The 27868-nt window shown below is 31.1% G+C and overlaps 1 protein-coding gene across 1 annotated transcript; it reads left to right on the top strand.

Annotated features, from left to right (window-relative positions):
• Positions 1-33: 33 nt before the first annotated feature.
• Positions 34-27868, top strand: LOC143085158 (cyclin-D-binding Myb-like transcription factor 1). The gene is made up of 18 exons (XM_076261363.1): positions 34-52; positions 2121-2472; positions 2893-3006; positions 3495-3547; positions 4073-4220; positions 5835-5911; positions 6708-6898; positions 8421-8530; positions 8894-8962; positions 10113-10272; positions 11586-11654; positions 12157-12239; positions 13406-13543; positions 15421-15569; positions 19483-19636; positions 23997-24028; positions 25455-25563; positions 27120-27868. Exons 2-18 carry the CDS (start codon positions 2130-2132, stop codon positions 27227-27229), a joined length of 2109 nt encoding a protein of 702 aa, XP_076117478.1. The 5' UTR covers positions 34-52; positions 2121-2129; the 3' UTR covers positions 27230-27868.

The following is a 27868-nucleotide window of genomic DNA, read 5'->3' as shown; positions in this document are numbered from 1 at the left end:
GATCACCCGTACGAAAACATTGTAAAATGTCAAACCCACGTGTTTATCAGCTGTAATATTGTGTGCTTTTACATTTTCAAGTTTTGATAAATGAAATGATTCCGTGGCTGACTAAATCTAAATAAATCAAAATCAATATGTTGACAAAATTATAATATCAAAACAAATCTGTTATGAGTGCACAAAATCACTTTCAATCATAAATTTTTAAAACTCAACTGCATTGTTTAAATTGGAACATTTGTTAACATGTATAAATAATAATTATCTGTTATATTTAAAAGCGCCATTGTAAAAGAGAGAGGCGAAAGATACTGGAGCGCCATTCAAACTCATTAGTCATTTGTAAGTCAAAAATAAATCCACCTTAATATCGCTTTTTATCCCCTATTACTGGATATCAAACAGGTCCCCGTATAATTTTGAAGTCATAAAACAAAATATCTGACACCACAATGGACAAGTCCTTGTTGTATAAGGTCAAAAGTTCAATCAGCCAGGAATAGTGATATAAGGTGTATTGTCAATGCCATGGCTAAAAAAAGAAAAAAAGACTGAGAAACAATTAATTCACAGAACACAACATAGTACTAAAGACTGAACAACATGGTCGTCACAAAAAATCTTGGGTTGATCTCAGGTGCTCTGGAAGGGTAAGCAGATCCACACATCTGTATATTTCGTATGCAGGCACTGCTGGAATGTTGCTATATAGGAATGGAAAGTTCACAATTGAGAAGCTGAAATCATCTCTTTTGTCCTTACGTTTTGTAAACAACCAAACCTGTCGTCAACAAAGCCAAACTTGTACTGTATAGAACATATTAAAATAGATCCAGACATGACAACATATTAAACAAATGAAAAAGAAAACCTACTATGGCAGATAATGCAACAATCTTTATGAAATTGATATAATTGAATAATAATTAATTTGATTATATTTATCATATATTTTTCATTCATTCAACAAGTTAACCCTGTCCTCCATTGATTTTATTTTTTTGCATACTTGATTCGCATAAGGATTTTTCAATAAAATGCTAAAAATATGCTTTAAAGTATTAATGCATTGCGAAAAATAAATATTTCAATAAATTAAAGTCAGATATTCCTACGATATTCCTTTTCATATTGTATACAAATTTTATTAAGTCTACTGCAGACACTTTGTAGTCAAAGCATTTCAACTGAGGTACTACACAGGCGTCAAAAGGCGTCATTGTGGAGTAAAGGGGGTGGCGTCAAAAGGCGTCACTATGGAGGAAAGGGTTAAAGTAACATAGACATGATAGAGGAAGAGGAAATGTGCTATTGACATTTTACTCCTACATGTACAAATGTAGATGGGTTTTTTTGCTTGAAAATTATAACAACCTTAACAACTTTGGTTTTATATTCTTATGGTACAAAATACTTTATTTTAAAAGAAATCTAAAATATTATATCATACCTAAAAATACTACTGTATTGTATCCTTATTCCATTACCATGTTGACTAAAAAATATGCTAGTGCATTTTATCAATGATAGAAAAAATAGCAGAGTTATTTTTAAACTTGAGTGGAAAACACTAGACTAGTATAATGTAATTTTCTCCAAATGAAAAATGCATGTCCTCCATTTTTATAGATTACCTTCAACATGCTAAAGAAAGACCCTCTGTATTATACATTTTGTATTTGTCTTTCTAGAATTTCTAGTAAATCAATAAGGGTAATATTTCGGGATGTTGAGTTCCACTAGGATATTTTAACCTGTGGAATAAAAGCACCAGCTAATTGTTAATAAGTGACACTGTGTACTGTCACATATACATTTGTACTCTCAGTTACTGAAAGACACCATGTTTTCCAGTGTTGACTTGTAAGGATCTTTTTGAAGTCCTAACCAAAATAGATGTACAATGTATTATGGAGAAGCAGGAGACACTAAATGTATTAATTTCATTTTCTTAAAAAATATATGAAAACATAAATCTTTACCAAATTCAAATTTCCATAATTGATTTCTATATATATACAATGTATACACTGAATTTGAAAATCCAAGATAAAAAATATATTTAAGTCAAATTAAGAAATGGCATTTTAGATAATTAATGAATCTTTATATTGCAGGTGCTTTTTATGGAGACAGCAAATCAGGAAACTTCAGAACCAGTTGTACAAGAAATATGTACAAATGGAACATCAGAAATACAATATAATGAACAACATGACCTAACACAGTCTACAACGTCTATAGAAGATGTTACAATCAATGCAAATTTACAAGGAGAGGCCATTGACAATGGTGATGAAGGGGAGACAATTCACAAGCCTCATCTTTTGAAGATAGAGGTACCAGATGGGGAAGCAGATTTGGAACAAACAGATGTAGCTGTTGAGGAATGGAAGGACATAGAGAACATTGTAGACATGGATCCATCTTCAACAGCTGGGTTCCTTATTCTGTCAAAAGAAGCTGCTGGTAAGTGAAAATTACACTGAGGGGTCAGGGTGGTAGGCACGGTCTCAAAATATGATTTTGGGTAGAGACAGATGTGAGACTGGTATTTTAAAATAAAAAAATCATAAATATGTATATTGCATTAAAATCTTGAGAATCTGAGATTTAAAACTAAGATGTCTCACATTCTTAATTTATAAAGTACCTGGTGAAAAAACACTGATCTTTGGTAGGAAAACTGACAATCCTAGTTAATTAAGCATGGAGTCAGGCATACAAAATTGCAATTCATTGTTTTGTTTTACATAATAAAAAAAAATAACCTGTTCCACCCACACATTTGACTATACAGTCAGATTAGAGGAATCCCCCTATAATATCATTGCTTAAGTTTTGTTTAAAACATTATACCATATTAATATGGTTCTTATATAATTTTAGCATCCCTTGGAATGGATTCTATTGAAAATACTCAAAATGGAGATGAACCTGCAGCCAAAAGATTTCGTATTGAAGGTGGTGATGGCCAGTCTTATGTGCTATCTGTGGCTCCAGGTAGATGTATATATGAATAGCCAAAAAGTACCTAGAAATAGCAACACATGACATACAAATCTATGGGAGTGTGGATTAATCAGTACAGAGACTAATTCAATTACACAAATAAAATTATAGAGTGCCGAACAATCATTGACAATTTTATTTTAACACACGTAATAAATAATTTAGTATGTAAATATTAGAATGTTTAAAATATTTACAAAACATTAAAAATAGATAAATATAGATATAGTTTGTTTTTTTTTATAAATCTGAGTCAACTTTTCTCGGTGTTATGTTAAAATCATAACAAATAACTATACAAGTGCAGATTTTATACAAACAGTCATACATTTTTCTACTATCTTTCTTACATTTGTGTTTTATAACATATGTACCTTCAAATTTTATAAGACAGCAACAAAACAACTCAAAATAACCAAAAACAGACATTTAAAAGAAGTACCATATATAGCATTTAAGACGTTTCATTTCTTTTACAGATGATTCTTTGACAACTGATGAAACCATTGTAGAAAAAGTGGAAACAGTTCAGGTAAATTTAATGATGTATAAGGATGAAAAAAATAATTTGATAGGCATACAACTTTATCATGGGAGAGAAGGAGAACAGTCTCTTTCTTTTTCCCCAGATTTCGATGCAAGTTAAAAAAAAACGTACCAAATTTTTAAGTTCTTAAGTTTTCTTTGACTTTTTAACAAACTTCAGAAGGATCGTTGTTCAAAGTGAAAATGTCCTGTGAACCATTTTTGTTTTATTATGCAAGGAACATTTCACTAAACTATATAATTAGTAAATGAACTTGCAATAATTTGAGATTTGAAAATAACCTTTTTGTCTGTAAATGATTGAATTAAATAAGTTAAATTAATCATGAGATAAGTATTATAATTTTATCGTGTATCTGATTCACATTATTTCAATATAATTTAAAAATAAGTTTGTTTTATTTTCTGGAATTCATTTACTCCATGTACATGTATGCATAACCATGTGTTTTCTACTACACAAAAATGTTTTTTTTTAATTTATTTTAATAAATACTCTTTTATGTTTAAGGCAACCAATGGATCAGTCTTATTGGGTGCAGGAGATGCTGGAGGCCCTAAACAGTCAGGTTCTGGGAACAGAAAAGCTTTAGAAAGCTCAGATATTTCTCAGGCTTGGTTCACAACTAGAGATGAAAAGGATGCTCTTCATAGCAAAGGTATACACATTAATGAAGCATATGAATAAAATAAGATTTGAGGGAGAACTTCATTGAAATAATAATTCAATAATGATAAAACACAAAAAAGATATTTGACATACGGATACAGTCTAAATGGTTTATGAAGTATCAATATTATCAGCCAGGGGACTTACTTAAAAAATGAGTGATTTTCTAAATCACTGATTCAAGTAACATTTTGTTCATAAAGGTTGAAGGTAAGAGTTGTCTTTCTTTAATAATCACCTATTTAAGTAATACAAATTTATCACTAGACTAAGTGATTTAATTTTATTGTAGTTTTTAATATAGAATACTAATGATCCAGGGACTAATTATGTTTCTAAACTGATCAGAACCAACATCTGTGTTGTCTAGGATGACCAGGTCATTTCAGGTGATGACCTTGTACTGAATCTAGGATAATGACATAAAAATAACTTGTTTAAGTACCATACCTCAATTTCCTTCCCAAAAATCACTTCTTTAAGTATCATTATTTTAATAACCCCACTAATTTCAACATCCTGAACAGTGAAATTTTTATCGGATAGAATTTTATTACATAATCTGAAAGATGAAACCTTGAACTTCACAGGAAAAATACTCCCACTGCTGGAAAAAATCTTTGAAGAAAGTATCAGTTCATTATGTAAAGCCATTATTATAGCATTTTTATGCCCCACCTACGATAGTAGAGGGGCATTATATTTTCTGGTCTGTGGCTCCCTTCGTCCATCCGTCCGTCCGTCTGTGGTTCCGTTCGTCCGTCCAGGTTAAAGTTTTTGGTCAAGGTAGTTCTTGATGAAGCTGAAGTCCAATCAACTTGAAACTTAGTACACTTGTTGCTTATGAGATGATCTTTCTAATTTTTAAGCCAAATTAGACTTTTGACCCCAATTTCACGGTCCACTGAACATAGAAAATGAAAGTGGGAGTTTCAGGTTAAAGTTTTTGGTCAAGGTAGTTTTTGATGCAGCTGAAGTCCAATCAACTTGAAACTTAGTACACTTGTTGCTTATGATATGATCTTTCTAATTTTAATGCCAAATTAGATAATTACCCAATTTCACGGTCCATGGAACATGGAAAAGGATAGTGCGAGTGGGGCATCCGTGTACTTTGGACACATTCTTGTTTCAACTAAAATAGAATTTTCAGCTAAATGATAGCATCAAAGGCATAAACCTTGCTACTTAAAAGAAGCAAAAAGTTCATTTTTTTCAATTTTAATAATTAAAAGATATTATTTAACACCTATGTGTTTAAAATTTTGAAAAAACTACAAAATCCTAATTTGTGACAAAACTTTGAATTTGTTACTCAAATAAGTAATTTAAAAATCACTTATTTTGGTAAGTCCCCTGACTGATTATCTTTACAATTTGGGACAAAAAAGATGTTATTTGAAAAATAGTCTAAATTTAAGTTGAAGGTGATCTTGAAACGGCTTCCCTTTGAGATGATCTTTAGTATTTCTGACTATTGGAAATGCAATATGTATAACAGATTGAAACTCTTATTAAAACACACTTTTAAAAGCAAAAATCATAGTTTTACTGAATAAGGTGCACTTTGATCTTATTGATTTTTTTTAATATGTCTTCAAAGGTGCAACATGGAAACAAGGACAGTGGACAAAGGAAGAAGTTGCTGTATTACAGCAGAATATTAACAGTTATTGTGCAGTAAATATTTATAAATATTGTGTAGTTAAACTTTGACCTTTATTGGGGATGAATAGATAATAGCTGGATTTAAAAGTTTGAAGTTCTGGATTATTTTCTTAATATATTGGACAACATCTGTTTTACTGACACACATTTTATTTCAAATGTTATAACTCACTGCAAGGCTTTCTAAAATGTATGTAACACTGTATTTCTTTGTTGAACTCTGTACATGCAGGTCCGAAAACCAAACATTAATCAACCAAATTCTATGAATTTTCACAATAACACTTTTAAAATTGTAACTTTCATAAGATGTCATAAATACAAGTCTACCTGTTCTTAAGTTGTGTCATCTCAAATTGACAAACAAATATGGAAATATTAAACAGTAAAAATTGCATTGAAAATTAAATTAACTATGACTCTAATAGCCTTCCCTCATTGGAATGGTTTGCTAAGTTTGACTTGCTATCATGAACATTTGACTACCACATGCTTTGAAAAGTAAATGCGTTATGCAAATGTTAAAAGAGACTGGAACTTAACTTTTAATACTACAGATTCTCAAGAGAAAAAAATATATATATCAACTACATCATAGTCAAAAATCATTATGATAATTAAAATTTATATGAATAAACGGACACTTGTTTTATATGACTATGAGAAAGCAATCCAACAAAAAAAAACATCTAGAGGTTAACATATGGTCCACAAAAATAGACAAATAATCTAGATAATATGCCTTACTGCATTATTATTATATATAATATTCTTTTGTTATAGCAATTTCATATTTGTGTTTCTGTAGGAACGTAATATAGTTGACCCTACACACATCATATTTGAGATGTCCAAAGATGAAAGAAAAGATTTCTATCGTAACATTGCTAGAGGTTTACAGCGACCATTGTTCTCTGTCTATAGAAGAGTGACTAGGATGTATGATCAGAAAAATCACATTGGAAAATATACACCTGATGAAATTAACAAACTTAAAGAGTGAGTAGATAGAGTGACAGTTTAACAAAACAGACAATTTACAGATATTTTGAAGAATATAAAAAAAGTTTAATTTGGTAGTTGCATGTAAGTTAACAATTTGTTGTGTACCCTTCTTAATTTAGTCTCTGATTTTTATACAACCCCAAACAAATTTTGGGATCGTATAATGGTATGATGCTGTCGTCTGCGTCGTCCGAAGACACATTGGGTTCCAGATAATAACTTTAGTTTAAGTGAATAGATCTTCATGAAATTTTTCAGAAGGTTCAATATCACAAAAGGAAGGTTGGGAATGATTTTGGGGATGATGGTCCCAACCGATTAGGAATTAGGGGCCCAAAACAAGCATTTTTTTAGTTTCAGGATAATAACTTGTGTAGAAGTATTTCAATTGCTCTGAAATCATACCGCAATGTTTAAAACCACAAGTAGAAGGTTTGGATTCATTTTAGGGGTTATGGGGCCAAAGTTTAGGAATTAAGGGACAAAAAGGAGTCAAAACAAGCATTTTTCTAGTTTCAAGACAATAACTTATGTGTAATTGTATGGATCTCTCTGAAATTGTACCACAATGTACCATATAACAAAGGGGAGGCTGGGATTAAGTTTTGGGTTAATTGCCTGAAATATGTAGGAATTAGGGGCCAAAAAAAGGGCCAAAAAGAAGGATGTTTCTAGTTTCCAAACAATCATGACAATAACTTGTGTTTAAGTGTATGGATCTCTCTGAAATTGTACTACAAGGTTCAATACTGCAATGGAAAGCATGGGATTGAGTTTAAGGGTTATTGCTCCAAGGGGGTTTCAAAAAGTTGGGGGGGATTTTTTGTTTACCATTTTTTTTTTTTCAAAAATTTTCAAATTTCGAATTTTGAAAAGTTTCAAGAAGAAATCTTCAGTTGCACAGTATTGTGCAATAGATTTATTAGATCTTTGACCACATTAATTTTGTGACAAAAACCTATATTATGTCAAAAATTTGATCACAATCCAAATTCAGACAGAATCAAGCTTGAATATTGTGACCAAATTTGCCCCAACTGTTCAGGGTTCAACCACTAGGGGTCGTATAAAGCTGCGCCCTGCGGAGCACCTGGTTTTATGCATACGTGTCTAATTTTAAATAATTACTGACATTGTACTTCCCCTTGAGGGAACAAAGATATTGGACCCAGTTTCTCAGACTGAGAACTAAAATCTGCACCTTACATTAGACTGCTTATAGTTTTGAAGAATGTATTGAATATGCATCCCTTGTTTGGAGAGGGTCTTCTCATAGCACTAGGAAGATCCATTATTATTTGTTTTTTAGAAATAAAATTTGTTGGGTATTAACGAAACAACAACTCAACATTGAAAATAACCAAGAGGTATCTAAAGGGCAAGATACAGTCTATGATATTAGGTTATCAGAGACATTTTAATGACAACAGATTCTTAATATAGAGGGTACAAATATTTTCTCTTTAAATTTGATATACAATGTTTATAATGAACCTGTCTGTTTGTATATTTTCAGTCTTCGTGGAAGGTTTGGTAATGATTGGTCGTCAATTGGTGCTGCTCTGGGTAGAAGTGCTTCATCTGTAAAGGATAAATTCAGACTGATGAGGGAAACTTGTAATTCAGGTAGAAATTAAATAGTAAAAATAATGAAAGTTTTTAAAATTCTTACAAACGTTTTATTATTAGCAGAAATGATTAGAACAAAGTGTATAATGATATTTATTGAAAAAAAATTTGGCACACTATTTTGGTATAGACACATTAGAAATGTAGTCAGTTCTATTTTACCTTTGTCTACCGTCTAAACGTTTTCCTTCATTTATTGATGTGCTCAGTTGGTACAATAATGCTTTTATATATATAGGATACAGTTTTCTTTATTATGTTGTTTGATATAAAGTTGTCTGCCAGAAAAAAATGTTAATTCAAAATTGTCTGTTCATTAAAGTTAACCATAGCTGAGTTTAAAAAATTTATATTGTTTAGGTAAATGGTTGAGGGAAGAAGAGAGGAGATTAGCTTCAGCTGTATATGATCTGGCAGGTGTCAAACCAGGTAAGAGTGGCTAAATAATGAAAAATTAAAATTGTGGTTCTTAAGGAGGCTCGCGGGTATAAGATTTTCAGAAAAAAAATAAACTTTTATTTTTCATTACAAATTTTATTTATTACCTTTAGTAGTTGTTACTTTATCATGTGGTACAAAAATTATTCCAAAAAATCAATTTGTGTTGGCCCCAGGTGACTTTGAAAATGTTTATATCATGAAAAAAGCTCCAAATTATCTCCCTTTGGTGCAAAAATGCTATTTTTTGTCATTAAAATTGAAATATCTTTTTTTACTCATAGGTGACCTATATTTTTTATTATTGTTTTCAAATAAGCTATACATTAACTAAATAATTGTAAAATTTAAGCGATTTCTGTAATTAAATTCGTTTTTTATTTCGATATTACCTCTTTTTCTCCTATTAGTTCAACAGAAAAAAAGTATCTTTACAAAAATGTATGCTTCTTTCGAAGTCAGATTGTGAGCGTAAATGATCGGTGACCCCCCTTTTTTATTTTATTTTTCTATTAGGTATAAGATAAAGTTCATTTATAGAAAAAATTGGCGAAATCTTATATTAAATAAAAAATTTGATTTAGACCCGCGAGCCCCCTTAATAGTTAGTGGAAAGTCTTTTTATATACCCATAGCTGCAGTGGGGGCTTTAAGTGTTAACCTTGTCTAACAGTATGTTAACAGTCTGTATGTGACAACCTTACATTTTGTTTTCTAACTTTAGTTTTGCCTCAACCAAATGTAATGAAATAAATACACAATACTTATTACCATAAAACACAGACCAAGTTCGAATGTGAGTGGTGTCACTTAAAGGTTCTCTAGTGATGTCTCTTTACAATTTTATATGCAAGTGGGGCATCATCTGTTTATTTTTTTCCAAACAATGCTGGGAAAAGATGTTGAAAACAAAGTGCAGTGTTCATTTATACAGAGCAAAAATCTGTTTCCTTAATCATCATTAGTAGGCTTAGTGTCAAAACATTTGAATCCACGAACATGGTTACATGATCATTGTTTAAAGCAAAAAATTGTTGATGTTTGATTTACCATGTTTACATAGCATGTTTGAGATTTATAATTATTTTAAAAGTATAAAAATTTGATGAAACTTTTAAGATGACATCTGTCTATTACACAGGTGAAAATGTCACAACTGGATTATCCTGGGCATTAGTTGCAGAGAGAGTTCAAACCAGGTCAGAAAAACAATGTCGAACAAAATGGTTGAATTATCTTAATTGGAAACAGAAAGGAGGTACAGAATGGACTCGTGAGGATGATATAAACTTAGTTCTAAAGTATGTTTACCACTCAGACTTTGATTTTCGTTATTTTACATTGCTCAATCATGTGTATCTTTTTCTCTCTGAGGAAGATTTGTCACCTTTCAAAAAAAAAACACAGTTTAAATGTAAACTAGAATCAGGATAAATTTATCAACATCAGAATTTACAACAGTAATTAAGGACCATAATCAATAATTATCTGAATATACATGCATTGATATATTGTAATTTAAAAAGTAAAATAAAGGACAAGGTTCACAAAATGGCCTAAAATATCAACTTTATCATAAAACACCTAAAAGTTCGTAAATGGGTCTATTTCAAAAGCCTTATTGCTAAATAATTCAGTTTTTTTCATAAAAAGTACATAATATTCTCCAAAGTAGGCCCATTTTGAACATTTTGTTAAAAACATTTTTGTCTTAATAGTATTATCACAAGTATTTCTATGCAAAATTTGTAATTTTTAGGCCTGATTGAAAAAACATCATAAACTTAGGGCCAATTTTAACCCTTCTTGAACCTTCTCCTTTGTGTGCTAGTGTCAAAATATGAACACTTGATCTTAGCTTTATTTTAAAGGAATGAACAAATATCCTTAGAATAGTCACATGATCTGTATTGATTGATCACTTCCGATCTCACAAACTTGTTAGTCGTTATGACAATTGAAACATATCGGCTAAAATTTGAGACACAAATATACCATAATCAGTATAATGGTTTACCAACTCATGATGGCGTCCATAAATTTTACGAAATTTTCAACTTCATAACATTAGAGACTCATTGTTTACTGTAAAAGAGTGATGAAAGATACCAAAGGGACAGTCAAACTCAGAAATCTAAAATAAACTGACAACGCCATGGCTAAAAATGAAAAAGACAAACAGACAAACAATAGTACACATGACACAACATAGAAAATTAAAGAATAAACAACATGAACCCCACCAAAAACTAGGGGTGATCTCAGGTGCTCTGGAAGGGTAAGCAGATCCTGCTCCACATGTGGCACCTGTAACTTATTACCTGTATAGTGTATGGCAATAATAATTTGCAACTGCCTTTCTCCTTTTTTATTGATCAATATTACCAAGACATTCTAAAATTTCATATAAATATTCCATGTTACTTTATTACAGAATAGCTAATTTAGATGTTAATGATGACATGTTACTTTATTACAGAATAGCTAATTTAGATGTTAAAGATGACATGTTACTTTATTACAGAATAGCTAATTTAGATGTTAATGATGACATGTTACTTTATTACAGAATAGCTAATTTAGATGTTAAAGATGACATGTTACTTTATTACAGAATAGCTAATTTAGATGTTAATGATGACACAGAGATTGATTGGAATGATCTAGCCAGTAACTGGCCAAGGTTGGTTGGAGTCACATAGTATATCATTTAAAATGTGGCTCAGTCTATCTTCTTGTTATATTATCACAGATAAATAATTTTAATTTTAATGAGTGATTTCACCTTCTGATTTCATAAATAAAAAGTGTAACCTACCAACTTTCCCCATTTATGGGGATATGAGAGGTGACTTGAATTTTGAAATTCTTTATAATATAAACTGAATACCTCAAAACAGGCATTCAAATGGGTAAAACTGTTATTTAAGCATATACATTCTCATTAAAACAATATTTATAATGGTATTTGATTGAAACACTTATGGCAATACAAGAGGAGCTTTAATTAAGATCTCTTGCACTTAAAATCTGCACATAAATAATGAATAGTTGACAGTAACGCAAATGTAAAGATTTCTTTAATATAAATGTTCTTTTGAAATTTGACTGATATAAACTTCAAAGTTGTTATTTGTGTTTCTAATGCAAATCTGATACATTTTGTTTACTTTATTTATTATTAGTGTGAGATCTCCCCAGTGGCTTAGAGGAAAATGGTGGTCATTAAAAAGACATTGTACAGAATATCAAAGTATGGAATTCAAAGGTATGACACTTTGTTAATTTTATTATGATTACATTAAAAGTTTAGATTCCAACCTCCTGGCAGAAAAAAATTGAGCTGGAAATGATGTTATTTTACAATATATTTTTATAGACAATATCAGTGTAAGATAAGCATACAATTTGTTATTGTTTGAAAGGAGGCAGGAAACAAAAGTATAGGTTGCATTTCTTTAAATATAGACAATGCAAATTCCAATAGGAACTCCCTTTTGCGGCTAAAACTGTGACACTTTTACTATGAAGCTTCATAAAAATTGTATCCTTTAAGGATGTTCGCTACCCTTGTTTTTGACTTTTTGTCAGATATTCGGAATCCTCTAGTTTTATCCATGTATAGTCATTAATTAATTTGCCCACTGACCCCTACTTTTCTTTACAGAATCTTATTACACATTGTTTAAAAAGCCATATTTGAAAATATTATAAAATCCTTGTTATTTTTCCAATGATTTTAAAAGGAAACGGTTCCAATGTTAAATATACGAAAAGTCTAGAGATAATTATTTCCCGCCAAATTTTCAATGGCTTATATCTCGAAAACAAGCACACAGACCCTTTATTTTTTTCTGCTTTTTTGGCTCCTTTATTTATATACTATCAATTTATAACAGTCTTTTTAAAAGCTTGTTATTTTGAAACAGAGTAGCAAACATCCTTAATGCAAAGTTGATATGCACTACTATTTTATTCAAAGGTCAAAACATAGGGCTGTGCCACATATTTTCAACATTTATATGCCCTAAACTTGTTAAAAGTTTAAACCTTACCTTTACTTTTTGCCTACTTCAGAATTCATTTTTCACCGCAATAGTATGTTTTTATACTGGTAACAGTCCCAAGTTATGAGTTTGACTGTCCCTCTCGTATCTTTTGTCCCTCTTCTATGTCTCTATATGAGATGAAACATAGAGATCATATCTGGGAACCAGTACGTTAACAAATTAACATACTTATGAATATTATAAATCTCCCCAAAGAGGTGTGGCTTGAAAAAACAGTCGTATTTACAAAGTGCAACCTAAAGAGCTATCTACATAAGTTACTTCCTATCATTTCTCACCCAGAAATCCCTATTTAGCTCTTTTATGATATATCCACATACAAAACTTAATAGTTGCTCCATTATATGATATATTTGTATTGCAGATATGTTAGAGTACCTTAAGACAGTACATTTACAAAATCTGAAAGTAAAACAGACCCCACAGGCAGGCAGTGGTATGAAGTTTATAGGTCTACAGAATGATGTCACCACACAGTATATACCTATACAATTAAATTCAGGTATGAAACAATGGTATGAAGTTTATAGGTCTGCAGAATGATGTCACCACACAGTATATACCTATATAATTAAATTCAGGTATGATACAATGGTGTGATGTTTATAGGTCTACAGAATGATGTCACAACACAGTATATACCTATACAATTAAATTCAGGTATGATACAATGGTGTGAAGTTTATAGGTCTACAGAATGATGTCACCACACAGTATATACCTATACAATTAAATTCAGGTATGAAACAATAGTGTGATGTTTATAGGTCTACAGAATGATGTCACCACACAGTATATACCTATACAATTAAATTCAGGTATGATACAATGGTGTGATGTTTATAGGTCTACAGAATGATGTCACAACACAGTATATACCTATACAATTAAATTCAGGTATGATACAATGGTGTGATGTTTATAGGTCTACAGAATGATGTCACAACACAGTATATACCTATACAATTAAATTCAGGTATGATACAATGGTGTGATGTTTATAGGATAACAGAATAATGTCACCACACAGTATATACCTATACAATTAAATTCAGGTATGAAACAATAGTGTGTAGTTTACAGGATTACAAGACAAAGTTACTCAGCAGCATATGTCAGTAAATTCTGGTAGAAAGAAATAACATTTTAATTTGATGTATACAAGCAGTTTACATAAACTATGTTGAAGCTGACTCCAGGTGCAGGATTTTCTAGCTATGTTGAAGACCTATTGGTGGCCTTGAGCTGTTTCTGCTCTTTGGTCAAGTGGTTGTCTCTATGACACATTCCACATTTCAATTCTCAATTTTATTTGGTCAATATATAAATAACACATAGCTGAGAGGGTGATAGAGCAGATTGTTACCCCGAGAAAACATTGTCAACCGCGGCAAAGCCAAGGTTGACAATGTCTTTTCGAGGGGTAACAATCTGCTCTATCACCCTCTCAGATATGTGTTATTTAATTTATTATACTGAATGTTCTGTTATTACTGTAGATTAAATTTTAAATTCAAAGTAATAAACTATGACATCTTGTACATAACCTTCCGTATTTAATAAAGCGCACACTTGATCAGACGTCTCCGTAAATGGTAATAGAGTATTTGCCAAAGGATAGATTCGTATTTAATAAAGCGCACACTTGATCAAGCGTCTCTGTGAAGGGTGATAGAGTATATGTCATAGGATAGAGTCGTATTTAATAAAGCGCACACTTGATCAAGCGTCTCCATGAAGGGTAATAGAGTAAATTGACACCCTCGTATTAGCCAATCAAAATCTGGCATTTTGACATGAAGTATAATAATGTATAATAACATACCATATAAATAGAACGAGATGCAAGACATAAGATAAGGAAACTGTGACACAATGACATAAATAACCATTGGTATTTGAAAGTCAACATATAGTGTTCAGTAATAGACAGATGTCTATACAATACATTTATGTAAAGCTGTACTTTTACCCATGAATAAATTTATTAGTTAAAAGCAATCAAATTATACACAATTATTCTTAGAAAGGGTTAATGTTAAATACATATTTTGTGACACAAACAGTCACTATCCATTCTTTCTATCAGATGATGTATTAACAGACTTTTTCATTTTGATGGTGGTTTTCTGTTTTCAGTTTATGCAGCAACCTTTCAGAACAGGTGAAAATTAAACAAACACAAAAAAAAACTGATGTTTAGTACTTTCAAATATTCTTTACAAACAAGAAAAAAAATTAATGTTTAGTACTTCCAAATATTCTTTACAAACACGAAAAAAATCTGATGTTTAGTAGTTCCAAATATTCTTTATGATACTTTTTATGAAAAAAACAATAATTATAGAGATAATTATATGTGTGATACTTTACTTTCAGGGGTAGATGATGGTGGGGATAGTATTCAGTATGAAGTTCTCCACCAATCAGATTCAGGGATGTACCTTATCGCACCAGCCAATAGTACGCCTATCTCACTCAGTAGCATGGCCATGGGAACAGATCATATTATTGTTCATTCTCTACCAGTAAGCTTTTGTTATTGCTGATACTAAAATATTGTAATTTCAGAAATTATTGCGTGCATCTATTATTGTGATTTCTAGAAATTCTGCAGATAATGTATGCTAATGAGTTTTTATTTTGCTTAATATATCATGTCGCAATTTAGCACAATAATAAAAATATCACAAATTTTTATACGACCTCAAAAATTTTAATTTTTCGTCGTATATTGCTATGACGTTGGCGTCGTCGTTGTCTTGCGTCGTCGTCGTCCGAATACATTTAGTTTTCGCACTCTAACTTTAGTAAAAGTGAATAGAAATCGATGAAATTTTGACACAAGGTTTATGACCACAAAAGGAAGGTTGGGATTGATTTTGGGAGTTTTGGTCCCAACATTTTAGGAATTAGGGGCCAAAAAGGGCCCAAATAAGTATTTTCTTGGTTTTCGCACTATAACTTTAGTTTAAGTGAATAGAAATCTATGAAATTTTGACACAAGGTTTATGACCACAAAAGGAAGGTTGGGATTGATTTTGGGAGTTTTGGTTCCAACAGTTTAGGAATTAGGGGCCAAAAAAGGGCCCAAATAAGCATTATTTTTGGTTTTCGCACAATAACTTTAGTATAAGTAAATAGAAATCAGTGAAATTTAAACACAATGTTTATGACTACAAAAGGAAGGTTGGGATTGATTTTGGGAGTTGAGGTCCCAACAGTTTAGGAATTAGGGGCCAAAAAGGGGCCCAAATAAGCATTATTCTTGGTTTTCGCACCATAACTTAAGTATAAGTAAATAGAAATCTATGAAAGTTAAACACAAGGTTTATGACCATAAAAGGAAGGTTGGGTTTGATTTTGGGAGTTTTGGTCCCAACAGTTTAGGAATAAGGGGCCCAAAGGGTCCAAAATTGAACTTTGTTTGATTTCATCAAAATTGAATAATTGGGGTTCTTTGATATTCTAAATCTAACTGTGTATGTAGATTCTTAATTTTTGGTCCCGTTTTCAAATTGGTCTACATTAAGATCCAAAGGGTCCAAAATTAAACTTAGTTTGATGTTAACAAAAATTGAATCCTTGGGGTTCTTTAATATGTTGAATCTAAAAATGTACTTAGATTTTTGATTATTGTCCCAGTTTTCAAGTTGGTCCAAATCGGGTCCAAAATTAAACTTTGTTTGATTTCATCAAAAATTGAATAATTGGGGTTCTTTGATATGCCAAATCTAACTGTGTATGTAGAATCTTAATTTTTGGTCCCGTTTTCAAATTGGTCTACATTAAAGTCCAAAGGGTCCAAAATTGAACTAAATTTGATTTTAACAAAAATTGAATTCTTGGGCTTTTTTGATATGCTGAATCTAAACATGTACTTAGATTTTTGTTTATGAGCCCAGTTTTCAAGTTGGTTCAAATCAGGATCCAAAATTATTATATTAAGTATTGTGCAATAGCAAGAAATTTTCAATTGCACAGTATTCAGCAATAGCAAGAAATCTTCAATTGCACAGTATTGTGCAATAGCAAGAAATTTTCAATTGCTCAGTATTGCGCAATAGCAAGAAATCTTCAATTGCACAGTATTGTGCAATAGCAAATATTTTCAATTGCACAGTATTGCGCAATAGCCAGAAATATCTAATTGCACAATATTGTGCAATAGCAAGAAATTTTCAATTGATTGGAGTTATCTTTCTTTGTCCAGAATAGTAGTTGAGTCAACTTAAATCATTGTTTTATACAATATACAATGTATATTCACTTTTACTACCAACTGATAAATTAAAACAATCTTTACCATTCAGTGATAACAAGCACCTTTTGTTACATTTTAATATTTTATGATGTATTTAAATGAGTATTTATTGTTGCAAACTCCATTAGAAATTTGAATTGAGATCAGTTTTGGAAAAAGGGAAAGGGGGATGTGAAAAAAAAATGGGGGGGGGGGTAAATTTTTCTCATTTCAGATTTCATAAATAAAAAGAAAATTTCTTTAAACATTTTTTTGAGAGGATATATATTCAACAGCATAGTGAATTGCTCAAAAGCAAAAAAAAAAAATTTTAAGTTCATTAGACCACATTCATTCTGTGTCAGAAACCTATGCTGTGTCAACTATTTAATCACAATCCAAATTTAGAGCTTAATGTTGTGTCCATACTTGCCCCAACCGTTCAGGGTTCAACCTCTGCGGTCGTATAAAGCTGCGCCCTGCGGAGCATCTGGTTTTTTATTAAAAGTATTGGTCTTTTAATGGTTTTGATTACCAGCAAAATTTCTCAAACTTTCCAACTTCCCAGCAATTTAAATGCACTAATGAATACACATGAAAGCCAAGTTGAAAATTTTCACCACATTTTTCTCAGGAACTACAAAAATTTGGTTTCAGGGTTTATATATGTCAGCTATAATGTGTGATGTGTTTTAAGATTCGCCACTCAACAACTTCCTGTTTACTGAAATATTTTGGCGGGGTATCATTAGTGAGCAGTAGCCCACTTTCGTTTTTTGTCCAGCCTGCAGCTTTTGTTGCAGAAAGCTCGACATTGGGATAGTGATCCGGCGGCTACGGCGGTGGCGGTGTTAGCTCACTTCTTAAAAGCTTTATATTTTAGAAGGTGGAAGACCTGGATGCTTCATACTTTGTATATAGATGCTTCATGTTATGAAGTTTCTGTCAGTCACATGTCCAATAACCTTGACTTCATTTTCATGGTTCAGTGACTACTTGAAAAAAAAGTTAAGATTTTTTGTAATGTTTAATTCTCTCTTATTATAAGTAATTGGATAACTATATTTGGTATGTGCGTACCTTGCAAGGTCCTCATGCCTGTCAGACAGTTTTCACTTGACCACGACCTCATTTCATGGATCAGTGAACAAGGTTAAGTTTTGGTGGTCAAGTCCATATCTTAGATACTACAAGCAATAGGTCTAGTATATTCGGTGTATGGAAGGACTGTAAGGTGTACATGTCCAACTGGTTGATGTCATCTGACCTTGACCTCATTTTCATGGTTCAGTGGTTATAGTTAAGTTTTTGTGTTTTGGTCTGTTTTTCTTATACTATATGCAATAGGTCTACTATATTTGGTGTATGGAATGATTGTAAGGTGTACATGTTTAGCTGACAGGTGTCATCTGACCTTGACCTCATTTTCATAGTTCAGTGGTCAAAGTTAAGTTTTTGAGTTTTGGTCTATTTTTCTAATACTTTATGCATTAGGTCAACTATATTTGGTGTATGGAAATATTTTATGATCTATATGTCTGTTACGCAGGTTTTATTTGACCTTGACCTCATTTTCACGGTCCATTACTAAGTGTTAAGTGTTTGTGTTTTGGTCTGTTTTTCTTAATTTATAAGCAATAAGTCAACTATATTTGTTGTATTGAAGAATTGTCAGCTGTACATGTCTGCCTAGCATGGTTCATCTGACCTTGACCTCATTTTCATGGTTCATTGATCAATGTTTCGTTTTCTTGGTTAATGTTGAGTTTATGTGACAGTTGTAATAAAGCTTTATATTTAGGTCTTCCAACATAATATCAATGATTAGTAAAGAAGGCGAGACATTTCAGCATGTGCACTCTTGTTATCTCTTTTAGAGATCTTGGGATAATTTGATATTATTTTACTTTTTTTACTTAATAAATACATATGTGATCTTAAAGGTGTGCTTATTAAATGAAATGACCAGACTTTTGTCTTCCATCAGTTTTTAAAAAAAGAATATTTTATAATATATATTTGTAAGGATATTAATGAATAAAAATATTGTATTTTATAATGTATTGGAAATCTCTGTAAAATGATTTAAAATCGAATTATAAGTATTAAAGTTGCTTATTCTTTTGGAATATACTGATATTCAACAGCATATTGATGATCAGATATATTTTAATTCATTCATTTTTTTTTTATTATAGACAACTAACATATCAACAAGTGAAAGTGTATCTGTAGAAATGAACCCTCAGTCTGTGATACTCTCAAATGAAAATGACAGTGTAGTGACCTCCCTTGATTCCACAACCATCTCATTACCAATAGAACAAGACTCTCTTTCAGTTAGTAATGGAGGTAAGTTGTCACTTAATTTTGATATGTGAATAAAACTATCTCTGATTCCAATTAGCCACAAGGTGTATCTGTGCAAAATTTAATTGAAATGTAGATAGGGGAGATAATTTGTACTTGTTTCCAAAATTAAAAGTAAAAAAACAACTCAAACAGGAAAACCAAATTGAATCTATATATGACACTTATGCACCTCATTAACAAAAGACAACCACTGAACAACAGGTTCCTGGCTTTAGACAGGTGCATACAAGCATAGCAGGTTTAAACAACTTGTAACTTTGTATGACCATAAGACCTAGTGCCAATGGCTATTGTGTTTAATTATCTCCCCTGTTTTCACATCACTTTTATTTTTTATAGAGATGAACCCGGTTTTAAAAACTTCTGATGGTTTATAATTTTTTTTTATATAATCTTTCCTTAACTGGAGATGAAACTAGCTTATAATTATCTCCCATAGTTCTAGCCCAATTTTTATGCCCCACCTACGATAGTAGAGGGGCATTATGTTTTCTGGTCTGTGGCTCCGTTCGTTCGTTCGTTCGTCCGTCTGTCCGTCCGTTCGTTCGTTCATCCCGCTTCAGGTTAAAGTTTTTGGTCAAGATAGTTTTTGATGAAATTGAAGTCCAATCAACTTGAAACTTAGTACACATGTTCCCTATAGTATAATCTTTCTAATTTAAATGCCAAATTAGATATTTACCCAATTTCAAAGTCCATAAAACATGGAAAATGATAGTGCGAGTGGGGCATCCGTGTACTTTGGACACATTCTTGTTCTTTCTAGAGCAATATCCTTGTCTGAAGCTTATCAGGTTAAGATATCTCCCATTGTACAACTTCAATATTACTTTCTTCAGAGACATTCAAGTCACTCACATGTTTTGTAAAGTTATCTTTCTTAATTTGACTTCAATATTATTTTACAGAGATATTCACCTTGTCAGTCCTTTATATTTATTTCTATTGAGATATATATTCTTGCTACCAGTAGTTTATAAGGTTGAATTATCTCCCTTTGTTCTATCTTTTAAGATTTGGCTATCACTTATGATTGAAAATTATCTCCCTTTCTATTTCATTTCCTATGATTTTATCTAAATATAGTATAATATCACTTATATCATGGAAGTATTATATTGACAGGAACTCCAGCAAGCGGACTTCAAACGTTTATAGTGCGATGCCGCAAAATCGTTAAGTATCTGTTAATTAACTTGACATGTCTTATGGATGCATGGGTTCCGATCAAATTTTTGGAACCTCGTGAATGATCGTAATTATGGAACATACCGAAATAACCGGATTTGTACTTAATTGTCAAGGAAAGAATTTACCGACCATGTGAATGACAAATATGTCAGTTTTTACGGGTTTTGCTGCTTAAAAACAAATAAAAAGAAAAGAAACGAAATCCCAAAAACCTGAAGAGTAAAAGAGCTTTGATCCGAAAAAAATATCAAATATTTTGATTTATTGTTTACTGAAAGTACAATGGTAAATATTTCATGCAATTTATCAAGAAACAGAAACATAAATTGCTTAGCAAACGGTGTAAGATGTTTCAGAACTGTTAACCTTTTAAACACATAAATAAATTCTAAATTGGTTTCCATGATAAAAAAAAATAAACTGCTTAGGGCCCATCATGGTGATCGTTCTTTAAATGCATCCAGAAATATTAAAAGCCATCCGTAAAAATAAATGTCAGACGTCAGATCGAGTAATCTCGGACTAGGTTATGTTTAATGTTGTTTACAACTTTGGAATTATCATAAAAGGTGTAACAATTCATCTGCATGTCTCGTAACTTGATATTGCTATGTAGAGGTCATCACATGCGTGTAATTATTAACCTCTTTAAGTCTTTAAAACATATTTGATAAATAAGTTAACAACATTTTACGATAGAGAAAATCATAAATATTTGTGTAAGGCTTAAATTAAAATATTGTTTGTTTGCCCTTTACCGACCGACCCTATAAATTCGTTCCGCCTGAACATCTTTTATTTGTGTTTACCAGCAAGATTTTATTTTATTTTATTTTTTGTTCCTACCAAAAATCTTATATTTGTATTTCCCGCTCAAAACTTTTTTACCGGAATTCTCGGGTTTTATCTTTCCTGTATAAGGTCTAGTCCGTTTGGTATCACATGAGCGTTTGACATGAATGAACACTTGCATTTGGAGTTTCAAAGCATTTGTTTGAAATCTATGTTGAAAGCTTTGAAATCATGATTTAAGGAACGTTACTCAGTGTCTTTATGCTTGAAGAATAGGGTTCATTAAAAAAAAGTTCGTCCAATACTAAATTATCAACGTGTGTACAAAATATTTTGTAAACAGACTTTGTATCCTATGTAGGGATGGCCTTTGGTGGTCCGTAGATTAGGATGATTATGCCGATGCCTTCGACCAGCATTGATATATTCTGATTTATATCTGACATGAACCAAAGGTCTGTAAAGGGGAGAATATTTGGCACTAAAATCGCCAAATTTTTCCATACAGATCATTTATAAATGCAATGTAAAATACGTGACAATTGAGTTTCAAGTCTTGTAGCATTTTTATTGGAAACACAGGCACACACAAAAATTTAAACACTCTAGGGACTTTTTCTACTAGTAATATACAATGTATTTCTGCCCGGACATATTTTACCAGGACAAAGTTATCTCTTACAGAAAAACTTTAGGTCTAGGTAAGCGTACAAGGTACATAGTACAGAATATTAGTGAAAGTTAAAATTCTTAAAAATTCCAGGTATGTAAACGTTTAAAATATGCCGCACAGCCCTATATTTTGATATTTGAAAAAAATTGTAGTGCATATGAATTAACTTCACATTCTACATGATATTTTTTTCTTCAAAACTTGGGACTATTATACTAATAGTCCTAGAAACTTATTAGCAAAAGCATACTTAAACAAAAGCAATACAGACAAAAATGACATCATGCAGATTTTGTATCTATAAAATAAAATATTATACCTACCTGCCTACCCATGACAAAAAATGTACTGAGCTAAGTTATTTTTTGGGAAAGAAAAATAAAATATTTTACCTACCTACCTACCCTGTTTCAAAACATTAGGGTCGGAAAAGGGCAAACAATATTTTAATTTAGGCCTAACACTCGATAAAAGTTTACAATCTTTAACTTAAAATTTGAGTTATCTGGCACCATCTGGCACACTACAAGCGCATCACATTATTTTCTGCAAACACTCTGCTTCAGAATCATGTAATTTTCATAATCGGATATTTCCCGATTTCCAAGTTCCAATGATTAAAACATACTCAACAAAACTAAAAATAAGTTTGCCCTCTTTCCGAATGCAGTTAATTTTCTTATGTCATTCTGTTAAATATGGACCGATTTTTTCAATCTTTTCAGCGTTGTTCTTCATTTATTGAACGGAAACAGGTGTTGTTATTCATGTGGCGATTCACAAATAACCACGGGAGTTTCCGTGTTTATTTACATTGGCAGGTAGAAAAGACAATCGATATCAAATCACGTGATAAAACCAACTTCAGTTAAGAGAACAGGCGAAGGCGGCATCACAGATACCCCACAAAGGAGTTATCACGTACTTGACAAACTGAGTCGGAACCTTTTATTTTCTTAAAGAAATCAGTGGGATGGGAATGTGCTAATTTTTCGTTGGAGTTCCTGTCAATATAATACTTCCATGCTTATATCAACCTTTCTTTTTATCATTTAACACTGACTTTGTCAAAAGAACTTTATTTATAACCAATATATAGGACAATGGTGTTAATTACAAATTACACAATTTCCAGGCCCTTTTGTTGTCCACATAATAAACATAACCAATTATTTATAACTTCCTGGTCGAATCAATACATATACCAATGGTAGCTGTTACCTAATCTGTATGTTCCACCCTGTCAGGTGCACTACCAAATGGTGTAGTTGGGATTTGCTATATACAAAAGTCATAATCACACCTGAACTTTGTCATTATATAGGGATTGACACTATTTAATTCATTCAAGAGTAGTTGTATTAAGAAAACCAGGACCGATTCAAACAGAGAGATTTTGAAATCAGAGAAAACTGTGATCTTATAATCAGCATGACTTTATCAAATGAAAAAACGAATACTAAAAGTCCAGGCAGAAAATAAGGCATAGGTACATTTATTCAGTCATGGTGCGTTCTTGTTAATTAAATAATAAATGGAATAATGTGTTACCTATATGAATTACCACATACTATTTATTTGATCTATTTGTAAATGATTGATAACAAAACAAAGAAAATTGCACAATCAAAATTGGAAAATTTGGCAAAAATGTGTTCACAGTAAATAATTTTATATTTTTAGAGCTTCAGCCTTCCACAGATTTTGAATCTCCAGTAAGTATATGAACACATAGAAAAAGAAGAGGATTAAAGAATTGAGCTTTTTCTTTTAATTGAGATTTAATATTAGCTTTGATGCAAAAAAAGGCAAACCTACTGTATTAAATTCAGAATTAATGCGATGTTTTTATTATTCCGAAAATTGCGACAGGGTTATAATCGCAATAATTTAAACTCACATTTATTGTATATGAATTTAACCAGATTTTTTCTCAATATTGCAAAAATTTAAATCGCTTCAGTATCTAGATAAAATAATTGGAGCCATAAACAATATATTAAACAAAATTGGTTAAGAATACCACATGGTGGTTAGAAGACCTCTTTACCTTTCATATAGAAATAAGGAGATATTGTTTGATTGTCAAATAGACAATTACAAGTATTCATCATATGTAGATTTAAACAATTATAGTTTATATAGTATGCCTAAATGTGTTATATTGCTAAATGAAATTCACTGTATAATTTGACATTCACATTGCAAAATGAAAGCAATTATTATCCTTCATTGCTCACAAGAACATTGATTCAAATATTAACAGTAGTATCCTGCAGTGTTTTCTTCTATTATCAAATACCAACAGCATGCAACAGAAAGGGTTCTATGGAACAATGATGAATAAATATATTGACCAGACTTAAAGAAATGGTATAAAGGAGTAGGTTCAGTAAGACCCCTTTTTGGCCCCAAAATATAGCAGTTTTACAAAATTGTTAAAATATAAACTATAAGTTATTTATTGGACAGTAAAATGTGACTGCTACATAGATATGGGCTGTTTTTGACAATATAATGCACATATATCGAGTACTAGCACCATTAAGTCATGCTAAATTACTGAAATCTTCACAATTCTAGCATTTTAGTTAAAATTTAGACGGTTTCCGTGTAAAACGAAAGTGGTCGCATTCGTGTTCATCCTTAATGTTGAAATGTAAGATGTATTTGATGATAATACATAACATATATAAAGGTTGAGGATGAACACGGATGCGGCCACTTTCATTTTTGACAAAAACCATCTAAAAAGTGACATTTTTCAGCATATTTGGTAGATTTGTCATATTTGAGCTTATATAGGGTCGTTTTTTATGATTAAATCAGTTAAAATCTTTCACATAAACTATTTGAATCAAATAAAATAGACACTTAAGTGTTTAAAAAGTGGTCAAAATCTTTCGTCAGATGAACCTGAAATTTGAGGCCAAAATTGGTTCTTACCGGACCTACTCCTTTGAATAAGACCGTTACCCATCAACACAAGCACATCAAAACTTGTCATAGTTATATATGTCACTGTATGGTCATAAACAATGGAAGATCATCTTTGGCTTGAAACGTTATTTAGTTTTGTAATGAACATCCAAATTGAAATCAATGTATTGATTTATAATTTTTTTTTTGTATTTCCCACAGTCAATTCCACAAGTAACAGACATGAGTCAGTCTTCATCTACAGCTGATGGGGATTTAAATGATACATCAACAAACTTTGTACAGAATAATGTCATGTGTACACTCTCAGGTAAATACAAAACAAACTTTGTACAGAATAATGTCATGTGTACACTCTCAGGTAAATACAAAACTTTGTATAGAATAATGTCATGTGTACACTCTCAGGTAAACATAAAACTTTGTACGGAATAATGTCATGTGTACTCTCTCAGGTAAATACAAAACAAACTTTGTACAGAATAATGGCATGTGTACACTCTCAGGTAAATACAAAACTTTGTACAGAATAATGTCATGTGTACACTCTCAGGTAAATATAAAACTTGGTACAGAGTAATGTAATATGTAAACTCTCAGGTAAATACAAAGCTTTGTATAGAGTAATGTCATGTGTACACTCTCAGGTAAATACAAAACTTTGTACAGAATAATGTCATGTGTACACTCAGGTAAATGTAAAAATGTGTACAGAGTAATGTCATGTGTACACTCTCAGGTAAATTCAAAACTTTGTACAGAGTAATGTGATGTGTACACTCTCAGGTAAATACAAAACTTTGTACAGAATAATGGCATGTGTACACTCTTAGGTAAATACAAAACTTTGTACAGAATGGTGTCATTAATTTATACACTCTCATGTAAATATAAAACTTAGTACAGAATAATGTCATGTGTACACTCTCAGGTAAATGTAAAAATGTGTACAGAGTAATGTCATGTGTACACTCTCAGGTAATTACAATTCTTTGTACAGAATAATGTCATGTTTAAGCTCTCAGGTAAAAACAAAATTTTGTACAGAATAGTGTCATGTGTACACTGTTAGGTAAATACAAAACTTTGTACAGATTAATGTCATGTTAACACTCATGTAAATGAGCATAAAATACTTTGTACAGAATAATGACATTTGTACTCTCTGAGGTAAGTTTACAACCAACACTTTTTACAGAATAATGTCATGTGTACACTCTCTGGTAAATTTACATATAAAACTTTGTACAACCATTTCAGGTAAATTTACATGCAAATAATGAAATTTTGATGCTCACATGATGTACATACAAAAAATTATCAATCTATTTATGTGTATGCAACACTAAGGATTTATTACTTATGATCCTTTTTATTCACAAAATAAAAATCAAGGCTTTCTGAAATTTAGAGTCAAGCTTTTTGAGAAAAAGTTAACTGTATGACTTATTTACACATCCATTGCTCATCAGCTACCTGTTTAACAAATACTTGTAGCAGACATGAGGTGTCATAAGTGAGCAACAGTTTACCTTTCACTTTATTTTTTTGTGTTTGATAAGCATTAATATCAATTGGATTGTGACTTACTATACTCCAAGAACATTCAAAATGTCCTAGTTATATTGTAAATTCAGAAATTATTGCATGTATTTATTAGTGCAATTTTTTTTAGACTAAAATGTTATTTTTATTTTTGTGACATTGAAAAAAAATCTGTTTAATTCTTATAAGAAAATTCAAAATGTGGGTTCAAATTATTGCGATTATAACCCTATCGCATTTATTCGCAATAATTTTCTGAATTTACAGTAATCCAAATTCATTTAGATAGCATAGTATAATTGACAAATATATTTATTACAGATCCCATGCTGCCATCAGGAGGAGGTGATCTGATTGGATCTTCATCTGATGCTGAGATTGACAAGACACATCACCATGATTCAGACTTAGAACATTCTAATACTGCCTAGATCTAGTAGAAATATATGTGTTGATCAGAATGTCTATCTAAAAATACAACAACACACAAGCATAATATAGATCTTGTAAATTTGGGACATATTTTGTGAATTGGACAAGGAAGATAAATTACAATTTCTGAACCTATATGTCAAAGTTTTTCTGCTGTCATAAAAATGGCATAATATTTTCAAGTCTTTAAAGGAGCTCTAATTCCATGAAAAATCATGCCTCAAAAGTTATGATATAATATAAGTGCTAAATTTCAAATGAGATATGTAAAATGTCTGTAACTGCATTTTAAAGTTTGATGAATTCCTTGATTTAGAATCAGCTTTATTTATTAAATGTTTCTTTCCTAATTTATTTGTTTATAGAATTGGCATTTGATGGAATAGTATATTATCAGATTACAATGATGACTACTTCTAGTTCTTTATATTCGAAATTTGTATTTACTGTGCAATTAATGTTTATTTTGTTTTTGTTATCCCTTTTCTTCACATGTTTGTTTGATGTAGAATTGAATTAAAAGTTGAGAACTTTACCATAGTTAATATAATGCATATATTGATTGTGATAGAAAACATTTATTTGTAATTTTTATGTTTGTCAATTTGTTGAAATAAAAATTATTTTGTGACTTTAAA

Source organism: Mytilus galloprovincialis, chromosome 1 (assembly GCF_965363235.1).
Source record: "Mytilus galloprovincialis chromosome 1, xbMytGall1.hap1.1, whole genome shotgun sequence".
In the NCBI taxonomy this organism is placed as follows: Eukaryota; Metazoa; Mollusca; class Bivalvia; order Mytilida; family Mytilidae; genus Mytilus; species Mytilus galloprovincialis.
Note: the sequence above shows the minus strand (reverse complement) of the source record. Positions and strands in the feature narration are given on the sequence as shown.

Coding starts and splice junctions, on each gene's coding strand:
- LOC143085158 (XM_076261363.1), top strand. CDS start 2,130: ATGGAGACAGCAAATCAGGAAACTTCAGAACCAGTTGTACAAGAAATA. Junction 2,473..2,892: donor TCTGTCAAAAGAAGCTGCTG/GTAAGTGAAAAT, acceptor ATATAATTTTAG/CATCCCTTGGAATGGATTCT. Junction 3,007..3,494: donor TGTGCTATCTGTGGCTCCAG/GTAGATGTATAT, acceptor TTTCTTTTACAG/ATGATTCTTTGACAACTGAT.